General features: G+C 39.7%; 2 protein-coding genes across 3 annotated transcripts in view; both read left to right on the top strand.

Moving 5' to 3' along the window:
- Positions 1–280: 280 nt before the first annotated feature.
- Positions 281–7089, top strand: LOC116768967 (peptidyl-prolyl cis-trans isomerase 8). Of its 2 annotated transcripts, XM_032659902.2 has the most exons (19): positions 281–653; positions 728–833; positions 988–1075; positions 1452–1481; positions 1631–1770; positions 2054–2159; positions 2736–2897; positions 3132–3204; positions 3349–3450; positions 3698–3758; positions 4278–4346; positions 4568–4633; positions 4724–4790; positions 4992–5189; positions 5320–5643; positions 5798–5870; positions 5958–6030; positions 6471–6549; positions 6762–7089. In XM_032659902.2, the coding sequence occupies exons 1-19, from the start codon at positions 459–461 to the stop codon at positions 7072–7074; spliced, it is 2325 nt and encodes a 774-aa protein (XP_032515793.2). In that variant the 5' UTR covers positions 281–458; the 3' UTR covers positions 7075–7089. The 2 variants fall into 2 exon arrangements, with proteins under 2 accessions (XP_032515793.2, XP_032515794.2); XM_032659903.2 differs by lacking the exon at positions 1452–1481.
- A 5414-nt stretch (positions 7090–12503) lies between these two features.
- Positions 12504–15268, top strand: part of LOC116769286 (protogenin B-like) — a 47484-nt gene continuing 44719 nt past the window's right edge. The window contains exon 1 of the mRNA XM_061529475.1: positions 12504–12896. Within this exon, the coding sequence (XP_061385459.1) occupies positions 12833–12896 (64 nt within the window). The 5' untranslated portion in view covers positions 12504–12832. The remainder of the gene's footprint in view (positions 12897–15268) is intronic.

Below are 15268 nucleotides of genomic sequence, written 5' to 3'. Positions count from 1 at the left end.
TGCACAATAAAAGCCATATTTTTTACAAATTAGTAATTTTAAAAACAAAAGTTTATAATTTTTCATATTCCCAATTAAATCAAAATAACATGTCTTCGATAGTTTAATTAATTTATGAATAAAAATAAATAAGATTTTTCTATTCTATTCCTTTTTAATAAAAAAAAATATTTTCATTTAAGATTTAAAATAATTCATGGATATTGGTTTCAAAATGAAAATATAGTAAATGTTTTATTATTATTATTAATAATCTGTCATTTTGAATACTTTGACTTTGCCATAGAACGTCGTTTATGTGTCTAACTCTAGTTAGGTGATTGGTGTGCTTCTGTTTTCGTTGGTTAAAATAGAAAATATTGAAACTCTTATGAAACATTGACTTCAAAAAACCCTCTAGGTTTCAGTTCAGTCATACGTTCCTAACTTCAGTAACGGACAATTTGATAATTGACAAAATGACTGTAGATGGGGACGACAAGCCACAACGCGATCGTGTGTTTATGGACATTTCGATCGGCGGCCTGCCATCCGGTCGTATAGTGTTTGAACTGTTTAACGATGTCGCTCCTAAAACCGCGGAGAATTTCCGCGCTTTATGCTCTGGGGATATGGGGGTGGGCAAGGTTACAGGGAAACCCTTAACGTATAAGGTTCGTTGATTATTAGTTCAACAGTTTCTTACATTATCTGTAATATTGTTTCTAAATATGTTGTTTCAAACCAGGGTATGGTATTCCATCGAGTGGTTAAAGACTTCATGATTCAAGGTGGGGACTTCACAAATGCGAATGGAACTGGCGGAGAGTCCATTTATGGAGGCACCTTTGAGGGTAAATTTACTACTTTTTTGATACAACAAGATGAGTCAGCCATAAAATAGAAAATAAAATAAATTATCCAGAGCAAGGAGTTAAAAATATTTCAGTAGTGTTAATTAATATTATTACAATTCAAATTGAATATTTTTTAAATTATTATTTGTAGATGAGACTTTTGAGCTTCAACATGATAGACCGTATTTGCTGTCCATGGCTAACAGGGGCAAGGACACAAATGGTTCTCAGTTCTTCATGTAAGTTGTCATCTGCCAACGGTAAGAGTATTAATGTTATTGCTTAGTGAATTAACATTAAGTTGGTCTGGCCATGTTGAACAAAGGTAAAAGTTTCTTAATGAGTCCTATGTTGGATGATAATATATCTTCATACATGTAGAAATAATTCTCAGCATTTTATGAACTACAATGTCAGATTTGATTGTCTCAAACGACATTAAACACTATTCCATGACATTATTCATTTTGGATGTGTTGTAGGTGTCATTAGATATGTGTGCAGGAGTTGTGACGGTGTGGGTGTGTTAGTGTTAGGTTAACGCGTGTGTTGTTGATAGCAAGCGGCCGCGGCGGCGAGCGGCGCGCTATCATTGTTGTGTTCTGTGTGTTGTAGAACAACACAGCCGGCGCCGCATCTCGACAAGTGAGTAACGCTTACTACATCACTTCTTATACTTTTGATGTCTCAGCAACTATTGTATTTTATTTTCAAGGCGCCTAGCCTGGAAGTATTGTGACTGATGACTATATTTGTAGTGTAAGTTTAATAACGAGATGTTGTATGTGTTTCAGTGTGCACGTAGTGTTCGGCCACGTGGTGACGGGCGCGGCACTGGTGAGGCAGCTAGAGGCGCTGCCGGTGGACCGCAACGCTCGCCCCCTTCAGGATGTAGTCGTGGCCAACTGCGGTCAACTGGTGCGACTCAAAACTGGTGGGTAAAGTGATGGTTATATACTATACAGTATACTACTATATATACACACATACAAAATATATTCAGTTCAGATATTGCTAACAGAGCTTGGTTACTAACTAGTCTGTGAGGTCAAAAAACAGAATGAGTGAGACCTTAGAGTGTGCAGAGTTAGTCTCATGTCCATGTCATGAAAAGGCATAAACCAAAAATCAAAAGATTTTTTGCCTTTTTATTTGGACAAAAAACGCCTTAAGATAGATTCTAAGGATACAATTAAATACAATAATATTTTTTTTAGGCAAGAAACGCAAGCAAGATAAAGAAAAGGTTAAGGAAAGTGGAGAGGAATCCGATCAGTCACAGAAGAAAGATAAGAAGAAGAAGAAAGATAAGAAGAGGAAACGGTGAGGGCCTGACGTGATTGGTTTAATGTTGTCCAGTACTTCTAAGTTTCATATGTTTGTCTTGAACATCCAAGCATAAGAACATCTCCCGTAGTAATTTTTCAATTACCAAAAGAGATCATGATATAAATTTTAGAAAGGAACTCTTCCTTTCTATTTAAACTAAAAGTTAATGAAAAATTATAATTATAAGGACAGAAGTTAATTATAACATTAATTGTTACGACTTTCTCATGGAGACAACCACTTGAACCCACTCAAGGTATAGAAAAAAGTTGTAGAGAATTTTATTCTGTTCAATTTTCATAATAAATAAAAATAGCGTCAAACCAGTAGATAATGAGATTTTTCAAAAAATGTGTAGAAAAAAACATTTTTAGGACCTTTGACTCCTGACTCCTGACTTTAAAGCTTGCGAGCATTTAATGACCTATGTATATTTAAATTTTAAGAAATGTTTTAGAATTTAAAATGCCCCTAAGTGGACTACGAACTGTAAAAATGTATTTAAATGGAGTAGACATGTATGAGACATGAGTACTTTATAGAGGTTTCATAGTAACTATCTCTTCTTAGTAATCAATCCGAGCGTTCGGAGGAAGAGGTGCAGGAGTCCTCTCATCCTCTGGTCACAACGTCCAAGATAGACCCTCAGGAAATCCCTGAGGTGCCCACCAACAGATTCCTGATGAGAGAGGGTCGGGACCAGGACAGGGGCGAGAGGAGGGCGAGGGAGAGGTAACAAACACAGAATATATAGTTGTCTAATAAGATGACAGAGTAACCATTTACTTGTCTGGTGGAGTATCCTGTCCCTGTGTTTGATGTCTTTTTTGATGATATTTGGACACATGTTGGTATGATTTCCAGTCCGCACTGGTTCACACGATGAGATCTAAGGCTTTCGCGAGTATTCATGTAGTGTACAGTTATTATAGAGTCGAGTTTAACATTTACCACGTTCCGCTCCAGGGTCCGCTACCGTGAGAGGGAGCGACACCACTACACCCGCAGCGGACGGATCATCAAGGGACGGGGAGTGTTTGTAAGTCACACTGTTATAACTACATCTCATAAACCTAGCACACTTTCGTTGTGACGGTTGCGTTGCTCAGGTTTTTGGTTGTATAGTGACGTAGGCAGAACTGATGTCTCGTTCGTAACGCCGCGTTTCATGTGTTGTATTCAGCGCTACCGCACGCCGTCCCGCTCTCGCTCCCGGTCTCGCTCGGCCACTCCGCCTCACTGGAGGCAAGCCCAGCGACGGATCGTCAAGCTGGCGCACATTGAGGTGATACTATACACGAAACACACGGACACACACACGCGCAATATAAGCTGCATTTAATGTTAGTTCATAATGAACTTCAGTTTAGAATTATCCTGCACTGTACAGGAAAAGGTGTCGTAGAGTATACTCTTAAATATGCAGTGAGATTGCTCATAGCAATGGATAATACTGGTGTGTTCGTGTCCTTATTTTGAATATCTGTCATCTGTTATAAACGAACGTTAACAGAATGGTTTATTGGTTACAGCACATGGAGCGTGACGCGACGGAACAAGAACCTCCCAAGAGACCAGAAGTGCAGCACAGCAGTTAGTTGACATAGTGTCGTTTACTTTTAACCACAATAAAATGAACCGGCGGTTAAACTATTTAAGCATGTTAACAATATATAACTTCAATAATAATATTACAATAGTAGGATAAGTTGAGAAGTAATAGATTAGCTTGGTATGGGCATGTTATGGGAAGGGATGAATGTCAAGTGACAAGAAGATATGTGTAAGATGGATTGGACGGATGACATGAGTGAAAACAGGGTGACCGTTGGGATGAAGGCTGATCGGCGAGAATGGAAGACATTTTGTGCTGACACCACATACAGTAGGACCAGTTCAGGAGAAAGAAGGCTATACTTCATGTTATTGTATTGTAAAACATTTTTTTTTTTTTACAATTAGTGCAAAAAAAATTACAGTCGTTTAATAATGTCATTTTTTAGGAATGTTGAAGTTAGTCACCAAAATCCATACACACAAACGAGTTAACTGTTCTGAACACTACAAGAAATTACCTTCTGACAATTTTAAACAAATAAGCTTATATTCCAGAGGAGGGCGAGGAAGGTACTCCTGAACGACCGAGGGAGAAGGAGGAAGGAGAATGTGATACGACTATCGGTTAGTGTGAGGAGATGTGTTATAATAGAATAATACAGACATACATACAGCCATATACCCGCGACGACCTCCTTCATGTCAGTGTACTGCGAAAATTAATTATATTGGTTTATGGAACGAAGTTACTGATGCTATAGAAGAACCCCAACTACCCCAATAGAACATTTAATAACCTTGTCCTTTGCTTGAACACCTTTATGACGCTGGCTGCTTGTTCTCAGAGCGCTCCCACCATGAGAAAGTCGACTACAACGCCCTGGACTTCGAAGAAGACATCGAACGTGACGGTATGGACATGTAACGTGGTTGATCTGTTGTCGAAGCTTGGCGGACTTAGTATGTTGTATGTGTATTACTGGTAATAATATTGTACACAGAGGATCGACCCTGTGAGCCGCGCGCGGAGAGGCTGGCGCGAGCGTTGGGGGTCAACACACGGAACAGGTACACACACACAAACACACACAAGCACGCACACACATGCAAACTGGCGATCTGTTTGCTTGCAGCTCCCTTAAAGGTCCTGACCTAATTATACGTGTCACACGATCACATACTGTGGAGCGAGCTACATTCACTTGTTTAATTAATGCTAGTAACTAAATACTTATACACTAAACATAAAATTGTTTTTCTGTTCCCAAGGGATAATCGCGACACGAGAGAGAACTTCTCCAAACGTCCTGAGGACTCGTCATCAGCTCCGTACGTCCCCAGAGTGTCCTCCGCCATCACGTCCGTCTCTCGACCGGCCAGGGAACAGGAAAATGAGGGATACGACCCCTTCAGCCTTCTCCGGAGCACCTTCGCCAACAACAAGGACAAACAGACGCACACGGCCAGGTTAGAACACGGGACCAGATGATTGATAGGTTACAAGACAATGCTTAAGACTTGTACTTGGAATAAAAATAATAAAAAGATAGTATTATGTGAGGAGATCGTGTTTAAAATATTGTTTTTTTTTTAACAGAAAAGAAGACCGATATGAGAAACGCGATCCAGAACATCGGCGAGAGAGAGATGACAGACGAGATAGGAACAGGAGTGACAGAGACAAGAAACAAATAGAGAGAGGAGAGAAATATGATAGAAGAGAAGGAAAGAGAGAAGGTGACAAAGAAGACAAACACGATGATAGAAGACAGGAGTCTGGCAGGAGACAGGAGTCGAAAGATAAAGATAGACGGGACAGGAGAGATAGGTCGCACGACGATCAACGAGACAGAGATAGAAGGAGAGATAGAGACGACAAGAAGAGAGAAGACAGAGATAAGACACACTCTAATAAAGACAGGTGAGTTCACTATTGTGACGTCACACGAAAGAATGTAGACGTAGTCGAATGATTTGAAACTAAGAAATAGTTCGAGTAGATATTTATATATGACAAAATGAGTTCGGAGTCTCCAGGGTCAAGTATCACTTGCCAATAATACTATATGTACCAGGTCCAAGTCACGAGAACAGAAGACGTCTGCGGAGAACAAGAGTGGGGAGACATCCGCCGGAGACGACAAGAAGGTTGTTATACAGATGACAGAAGATACGTGACGCAATGCTAGAGCATTCATATTAGTAGCTGTGGCACTCATGGTTGACATGTTTCAGGAAGCGGCCAGGAGGGAGCTGCTGGAGATTGTGAGGCTGATCAAGAGTCGGCAGCAGCAGAGGGAGGGACGGGGTGAGGGAGGCAGGGGGACACGGAGGCTAGGGATGTTCCTTGACGAACCTCGACAAGAACTACTGAACGGATTTTGATGGAACTTTCCAATTATGCAGCTCAAAAGCAGAATAACTTGTAATATACTCGAAAGCATGTTTGTAGGAAGTACCTTGCCACAGACTAGATGGCGCTGACAGAATGTTACTATTTTCATTTCATTTAAGGTCCAATCCGTCCGCGGAGTCGAATATGCACTACTTATAGATAATTATAATTTGTTTTGACTGAAAAAAAATAGGACAGAGGATTCTCTACCTTACTGATAGCGGTTATAAGGACGGCTAGATTGTAAACGATCACATTATATATTATACATTATTGTCGCAGTGACTTTGTCCCAGAATGTAAATAATATATTAATTCGTATATAAACTCTATACGTTATTTATATTTTAAAGAGGGCAAAAAGAAGCGCTCCAGCGAGTCGTCCGACTCCAACGACGGGCGGAAGCGATCGGAACGGAAGAACTCGCAGAGGTACCTGAAGGCTATATATATTTAGCATTAAAGCTCCTTGAGCTAATGGTGTCATTAAAATTGAAATTGGAATATGGAACGAAAACTGTATCAAGACTTGGAGGCGAACCTGCGACCTCTGGAATATCTCGTGTTAGATGCTTTACCAATGAAGCTATCACCTCCAGATTCTATATATATCTGTGGCTCACGCCTCCCCTTCTCCCCCGCAGATCGGCCCCCGGCGCTCGAGGCCGCGGCGGTTCATCATCATCTAATTACAACACACATCTGCACCCGCCGCCCACGCCGCGTGCCGGTGGGGCGCGGCTGACTGATACCATCCCTGGTGACTGGTCTTTTTATTTCCCCGTCAGTCTGTATGGGGGCAGCGTTCACAGCTGTATGGTGTATTTTTTCAATCCAGTACCACGAGATGTATCGGTCCAAGGTCGCCGCGGGGACCTGCCTCCTGATGACCGCATTTTATATTTCGTGTCGTCTCTTATTAATGAAGTGTATTTGATTTTCTTGTTTCTTCAGTAAATAAATTAGAAAGAACTCGCGTTTTATTATTGGACCTGTTTTCTGAGTATATTTAAGTAGATGTAGAACATCTATGGAAATTTGAAATAATATGACATATAACATAGAGGTCGCGAGTGAGGCGTCTGCCGTGGGTCGTGATATCAAATATATATGACACAAATACATAACTATCTTTTAAATGGAAATACTATATATGGCTTCATAAGTAAGGACTCAAAAGGACTCGTATCCAGAGCCGTAAAAACATTTACAAAAATCATAAGTAAGGAGTTATGAGGTAACAATTTTTTTTTTTCAAATTTTTCAATTTAAGAAAATGTGTTTTTTTTCATGTGTTTTTTTCTTCTTCTTTGAATGAATTTAATTGCACCTGGTACGGTTGGTTATGTAAGTATATAACTCACGAGGTAAAAATTATAGTCGAATACAAAGAACGGTTTTAATATGAGGATAATTTCATTCTCGCTAAGAACATTTACCGGTAACCGTAGGTACCTGGATACCTTTGGTTTTATTTCGTCAAAAATGAATGTTTTGTTTCCTAGACGCCGACATGAGAGTTACCTATGTAGAAAAATTAACATCTTTAGAGCAAAATCTGAGAATAATAATCATATGACCAGTTTGTCAATGAGGGAGCTGCTTTTTGTTAGACAATATGTCCTCAGCAATACATTGTGCGCCAATACAAACACATTGACGGTAATTATTAATACATTTAATTAAAGTCTACAATGTAATTGTAAAAGTTTTGGTATCGGTTATTTATTATCATATATAGTTTACACGAAGATTGTTTGTAGATGACAGTACAGTTGTGTGGTCAATCTAGCTTAGAAGGAGATGTCCCGGTAGAGGTTGCTAATTTTCCTCTTCAGACGGTCTCTGAAAAGAGCCAGACCAATCCAGTGAATTTTAACGTCACCCAAAAAAAAAAATACAATTTTCCAGAATGTACATATCTTTGAAACATCTACCGCCTTCAGTCAGTAGGTTAAAGGCTATATACTCGCGTGGTTCCTTAAGTCCCGGGTTCAGGCGGCGACGAAGAGAGTTGGTATCTTTACTAAATTACAGCAGGGCAATATACTCGCATGACCAGAAAGCATCTCTATCTGTACAATGCCCAGCTCCGGTCGTGTGTAGAACACTGCAGGTGTATCTAGTCAGGTGTTAGGAAATATTATTTATTTGTTTTCCTGTCTGTAGATAGATGTCTAAAAGTGTATTGTTGCACAGGATTTCGTTAAAACCAATAAGTCAGCCTTGAGCTCGGCATGAAATAGCCAGCCCCTTACACTATAGGTAGGTATAGTTTAGGTTAAACTCTGGAGAGGAATTACATGCTTTAGATCCTGCACCTCGTTTATCAAGGGACTGGAATAGTTAACTTGCATATGCGTTTCTTGCTACTTACAGTTTGGATGTCTGGTCAGCGGTCGGCAAGAATAAATAGGCAGTGACGGAAATAATTAATACACCAATAACGGCTTCGTTTTGATCTAGTGACCATTTAAAAACTACCCAATAGATAGATAAAAAAACATAAAATAATGTCAAACAGAGACAAACATCACTTACCGCTATGTACTGTAAGACTTTGTGAAAACAAACTAATTATTAATATAAGTAAGTTTAGCATGCCAGAAGTAAGTCTATGACTAACCAACTTTAAAGTGGTAATGTGAAGGAAATATTTGGATTTTCTTGTAAAATTAAGAAAAATCCTAACAATCTAACTAAATAGATCCTGCTCCACGGGTTTGCTCGTGTAACAACGAACTATTTTCTCTGTAATTATACAAAATTTTTATCTGTATGTCATGAGGTGAGCTAATAGTAAGTTTACCAGGGGTGTAAGGAAGAAAAATGTTCTTAGAAAACAACTTTGGTTTATAAATCTATAAGACTATTATAATTAGTATTTTTGAAATAACTTGCCGGTGCTAGTGTATAGATATATTGTAAGTGTATATCTCATATCACTTTATCGATAAATATCTGTATAGTATTAGAAAGGTTCTGTTATGGTAATGCCTCACCAGGACAAAAGTGTGGGAGGTCATAGCCTTACGTAACTTTAGGTCGGATATCGTGCTGTGGTCGATGACGTCACGAGCAAGGAATCCTCTCATGTGACGTCATTCTGGACAATTGTTTCATGTTATATACTTTCAATTGTAACCGAGATGAGTCTGACGCTGGCAGCGAGGTTCATTACAATACTCATTCCCCTCGGGTTCTTACTTAACTGGAACTATTTATTTTTTGTTCGTCTGTGAGTGTTGTTAGTCAACACATCTTTTTCTTTATATTTAGCCGATAATATGCATATTACATATGTAAAACAGTCTTCTGTAGTAGATGATGCGTGCCGTTCGTCTGTCGGAGGGCGGACGGCCCGTTCGTTACGTATTTTTTGTATACTTCTTTTAAAAAGAGGCGCCAGTATTCTCAGTCCTGTCGCTCTCTACAAAGTTATATAACTTATAAGTCCGAGAGAACTTCTCTGTTTAATTTAGAAAACTATTGTTGAATTATAGTTATTTTTGTATGAGGTAACGACAGCGGGCACAGTCGTTTAAATGGACGTTGTCACTCAAACTGTATCAATGCATGGAATAATGTTAAGTTTGATTATACTGAGTGTTGTGACGGAACGAATAAAGTTTTAATGGAAGTGTCAGCAAGTTTATGATGGAGTCAGTCGGTTATAATGGACTCGGTTGTTGTAACAGATAAATGTCCGTTGAAGCGGCTCAGGAACCGGTCGGCTGTAGTGTGGAATCCTCTGATAGATCATCTTAGTAATAATCGTCGGTGAAGGGTTTGGGTTCATTGTTTTTACCTTATAAGTTTTTTATGTTATTTTATAACAGGCCCATTGAATTGCCAATTTAAGAATGTCTACCCACTATATTACAACTTACTATTAAAGTACTGTAAGAGTCAAAAATACGTCTCTGTAACCGCAATTTCAGGGTTTGTTTCACAGAGTGAATCTATCATTGAATTTCTATTTAAGTAAATTTTATTAAAAACGTAAGGAATCAGGAGACGTTAATGTAAAATATTAACAAAGAATTTTATTTAAGCCACGTAACGATATGAATGATCTGAATGATCTGCTTATTTTGTTTATCATAGTTTACATTACCAGCTCTAAGTTTAATGTGCGATTCTTTATTTCTTAACATATAACATATTCTAACGGTGACTGTACTCACTAACATTAGTGAAGTATCTCGCGTGGTTCTAAATAACAAAGGTGTGAGCTCGCTACTCGTTCGTGTGAAATTGTATTCGTACCGAGAAAAACTTTGAGGTTTTGAAAGCTAAGTTCCGAGAGCTGGTCGGTTATAAACTTATAAGGTTTCAGGCCAACCTCACGCTCCGTGAGGAAATGTGCCTACAGCATTCAAATAATTTGTTAACCGACTCAGTAGAGTTGTCTACGTGTTTCATATAATTGGATGAGACAAGTTTGAACTCGTGAGTGTTCAAGGGATTGTATTAGAGCAACTTTGTCTATTACCGAGTTTTGTTTACGAATTTCCCTGAAAGTTTTGAACTGATTTGCGATTTGGGATATTTGGTGTGGGGTGTGGGGAATTATAAATACTGGAGATGGCAAGGAATTTGTCAGGCTTGAAGATATGGATCCGTCTAAGGAGGAATTAATATCATGAGGTCTAAGACTTTCGCGAGTATTCATTTAAATGAAACTAATATTTTCGGATTACTTTGCGTATTTTATTATATTAAAAACTATATACATACTCCCGACGTTTCGGTAACTCTGCAGCAACCGTGATCACGGACAGACAAGATCATCTCGTAGTATGTAGTTTTAAAAATAATAAAATACCGCGCAGTAATCCGAAAATATTAGTTTCATTTAAAGGAATTAATATAAGTAAAAAGACTGTCGATGAGGATGCTTCACAGAAACAATACTACCCACTCCTGCCGAGTCCCTCTTCCGTTTATTCACCTTCTGTATTATATGTTTTATATAAAATACGTAGTCTTAAGTTACATTTCTTTCTGTTTCTTGTTTATTTGTCTACAACGTTTAACCGACTCGTATCACGCGGTTAGTCTACAAAATGAACAATAATTTTCCTGCACAACAAAAATATATTTTATCCAATGTCAGATATTAAACACAGTTGGACACTATTTTCCTCATATTTTATGTAAAATGAAGAGTACAAAGAAATATATATGTAGGTCTGATTTTATACGGGTCACTAATTACTATCATGGAGAGGGTTTAAGGAGAGGTCGTGAAAACGATGTGTGGTGTTGGTAAATGGTAATTTATACCTAAAAAATAATATTTGTTCCGCTACAACAGTTAATACAATCAGTTAATGAAGTCACTAGGGACGTAGAGTCGTTATTGAAGAGCGTTAGTTACTTTATATTATAACGTAGTAGACCGGACAGGGACTGTTTAGTATTTACAGTGAGTTAGGTACGTGACTCATGGTGCTCCTAAACCCCACGCCTCTGTAACTTCATAACCGATATGAAGATATAGAGCCACGTATTCACCTCATTCCCGATGGACGTATTTGTATCTGATATTTTAAATGAAAACTAGAATAGATAATTTTCACGACCTGTGATATGAGTAACGAGTCTATATGTCTTCGGCGTCGGTGGTAGGTGGTGCGTGTTGGCCTGTGTCCGACTGCCGGGCGTGTGCCAGTCGGCCGCTGCACCAACCGTCCCTGACCTACGCCCCGCGTTCTTTATTGACACTACTTGCTGTACATGTACAAACATCTGATGTACAACACGGAACACCAAGACGGACGAACTAGTGATGGTACGAGTGTCGTGAGGCAACGGTCGATTACTATACAGTATGTAAATGGTATATCTGTATTCTGTATTCTTTTATTCGTATTTAATTAAGACGGCTTCAGTCTTCACCGACCTGGCGCACGAGAAATGCTTAAAAATATAGCATATATTACTACAGTCACATCCTGCGGAGTGAACTATACATTCGTTCCTTAAACTATAAAAGTTTTTCTAACATTTCGTTAGTCATCTCGTCGTTTGGTTTGACACAAAAATTAGTCTGTGAACGATCGATGTCCCTCCTGACATAGTTCGGTTGCAGCGAGGCGGCCGGCGAGCGACGCGCGTGCTTCATAGCGGAAGTATAATGCGATTATTGATTTGCTTATGACAGAAAATGCGTTGAATGGACGAGGATGGCGCGAGGGGGGCCAGGGAGTGAGCGCGGGGAGCGGGGACGGCAGGGGCAGCGGGTGAGAGGTGGTGGGGGAGCGGGGGCGGCGGGCACGCTGCCGTAGTTAGTGATGTCGCCGAAACCTTTAGGGCATATCGATAGTGCAAGACAACCAAGGTAGAGCCTCTTCAGTTGCCGTGTAATGGGAAATACATTCAATACTTAAGTATAGCAATATTTTTAAATACAAGACTACTGTAATAGTATTGCGTCGTTATGTAACTAATGTTTATGCAAATGCGAAGCACCATTAAGTCCAGTAATGCGTGTACCGGGCGAGCGTCGTATTCATCGATGTCGCGGCGGCTAGTGTTCCACGGCGCTCGGCGCGCCTAGTTCAGTCGCGTGTGTGCCAGCCGCCAGTCGCCAGTCGCCGGCCGCCAGTCGTCACAGTAGTCCACGGCCGCCAGTGTGCCGGAGGGCGCGGGCTGCGCCGCTCGTGTACAGCAGCCCGCTCGTGTCGCGAGTGCAAATGATTCAGTTTTTATGGCGCTCATATATCAGCTCCTGCGAGTGTTGGTGCTGGGTGTGACCGCGGCGGCTTGGGGCGGTTTGTTTTCGTGTTGTATTTTTTGAGTCACCGTCACCGTGGCCGCCACCACCACGTGGTCAGCCCCGAGACGAGTGTTTACGGCGAGAGACGCATGCGCCCTTCGTGTTTGCGTCCTCGGGTCAAACACCGGCCGATCCTACGGAGGCTTTACGGCACGTAATTATGATCGCCGGAAGGTAAGTTACGGACACAGATGGAGTACACTCTACCTGGAGCAGCTCGGGAGCGGCTCGACCTTCAGACGACAGTCACAGGTGTGAGTACAATAAAACAGTCAGTTATCCAAAGAGCCGTAGCGGTAGCCTAGCGTTGTGTTGTGTGTCGATACAGTCATCAAACGGTGTAAAATTCAAATGAAACGCAATCAAAACATGAACGCATGTCCTTGAGGTCGCGTAGACTACACACGGAGCGCGCTCGGCCTCCTCACTAATAATACGCATACTTGTCTAATAGTAACGAGTCGTTCCTTAGTTTGTATCTCGTGAGGTAACTACATATATATATATTATATATATAGCAGTACATAATAAACGACAGAGCTGTTTATTATGTGTAAACTTTGTACGTTTTACACAAAAAAGTTGAAGCAATTGGAATTTTCTTTTTTTCCAAATAAGTAACTAAAGGGATAGAGTAAGTAACCAAAGAGTATGAGGTGATATTACATAACGTTTTACATTCGTCGTATGTGTGAATTATAACATGAATGCCCTGATTGATTTACGATTCCGTTTGTGGGACGTTCCACGATGACACAACGCTGAGGCCTTCGGAGGCCTTCAGCATGCAGCGAGTCCTGTACCATAGCGATTCTCCGCACTCTACATACACATTAATACATACATTTTTTAAATAACATCACTCTACAATCTCTACCTGGTTACTGAATATAAGAATGCATATTTTATTATGGACAATATCAAAAATATTAAATTCTTTATATATCGTCTTATAATAATCTGATATATAATGACTTTAGGTTAACATAATACAATCGTGTCACAGTCAATGTGGATACATCTAGACTAACTTCCGCACGTCAGTGATGAATCTTTATGTGTATGGAGAATGTCAAAAGCTGTATATTACTTATTTGGATAAACGTAAATCGATGGATAGTACAGATCTAATCGAATTCATCGACTATAAATGAATATTGACAATATATAAATAGAAATGAGATGCGATCTGCGTATTGTAGCGGTCATATTGTTTAAAAGACCATTGCTCGTATAACGCAGCCTGACGGAACTTCAGACGGAACGTAGAGTATAGTAAAAACTTGTAGATTAAATTGAAATATGTTTAATACGAAACAGAAGTATGTATTATTTAAGACTTTAAAAACGATACAAACAAGTTAATCTTAAACTGTAATGTGACGTCGCCCCTAGTGTTATCCGGTTTCAGTAATGGCCCGCAATAAATCCTTATGAATGGTTATTAAGAGGGAACAATCCAATATTTCGGCCGCCTTATGTTTAATGCGTTACTATCTGTGGAGCCGAATCCGCTTCGCTAGGATAGGTTCTGGTTTTCTACTTATAAATAATATTTAATAAGATGCGTTTGATGGAATGTCAGCATTATGTCAGCATTATCTACGAATTAGTTATGGATTTTGGATTTCACTTAGACTTCGATTAGTTTCCAGCAAACGTGAGCACGAGGCGACGACATGAGCTTCACCGCGTGAAGTAACAGAAACGATATTGCCGAATGTGATCTCGACGCAATCTCAGATAACATTAGTGTAATGCATTAAAGTGTAATGAATTGGTTTGAAACGTATTGATATTGTTAAATAATGAAAGAGTTCGCGATGTAATATAATGTAGAGCTCCAGAGTTGTAATAGAGCCGTTAAAACTGATCAGCGGTCCGTGGCGGACGGTTCGTGCAGGATCTACGCTGGTTGCGTGCCGAGAGCCATTCCTGGCTTAAACCATCAAACAATAACCCTCCTCGGATATCTGATTAATATTAATAAGCCCTACTGCTGGACTCACTCGCTGCGGCGATGCCTCGGAACGTTTATACTCCTACTGCCTACATTAACATTTATTACCTATAACTCGGTAATAGCTGTTTTGTAAGCGATCGATCCGAGATATCGTAAAAATTAATATATTTGATTGGTTTATGCGGTAACGGATGATGTATGTATAATGTGAGAATATTTACGTTTCTAATGTGAATAAAAGATGTGTATTCGACGTTAAATATATAGAGGGGGCATAAATGACAGTTACATTTACATTAAAATGTTACGCTGTCACTGGAGCCTCCATGAGACCTTTGAACTGTCGTCTCACCTTATTCCTATATAGTATATATGAAACATGATAACGTATGATTCTTTCAAAT

This window comes from Danaus plexippus, chromosome 5 (assembly GCF_018135715.1).
Source record: "Danaus plexippus chromosome 5, MEX_DaPlex, whole genome shotgun sequence".
NCBI lineage: Eukaryota > Metazoa > Arthropoda > Insecta > Lepidoptera > Nymphalidae > Danaus > Danaus plexippus.
The sequence above is the reverse complement of the archived record's forward strand: the minus strand, read 5'-3'. Positions and strand labels throughout refer to the sequence as shown.

Excerpts from the sequence above, each read along its gene's own strand:
- LOC116768967 (XM_032659902.2), top strand. The coding sequence starts at position 459 with ATGACTGTAGATGGGGACGACAAGCCACAACGCGATCGTGTGTTTATG. Across the intron at positions 4,347-4,567 it reads AGAATGTGATACGACTATCG|AGCGCTCCCACCATGAGAAA; the intron begins GTTAGTGTGAGG and ends GCTTGTTCTCAG. Across the intron at positions 5,644-5,797 it reads ACACACTCTAATAAAGACAG|GTCCAAGTCACGAGAACAGA; the intron begins GTGAGTTCACTA and ends TATATGTACCAG.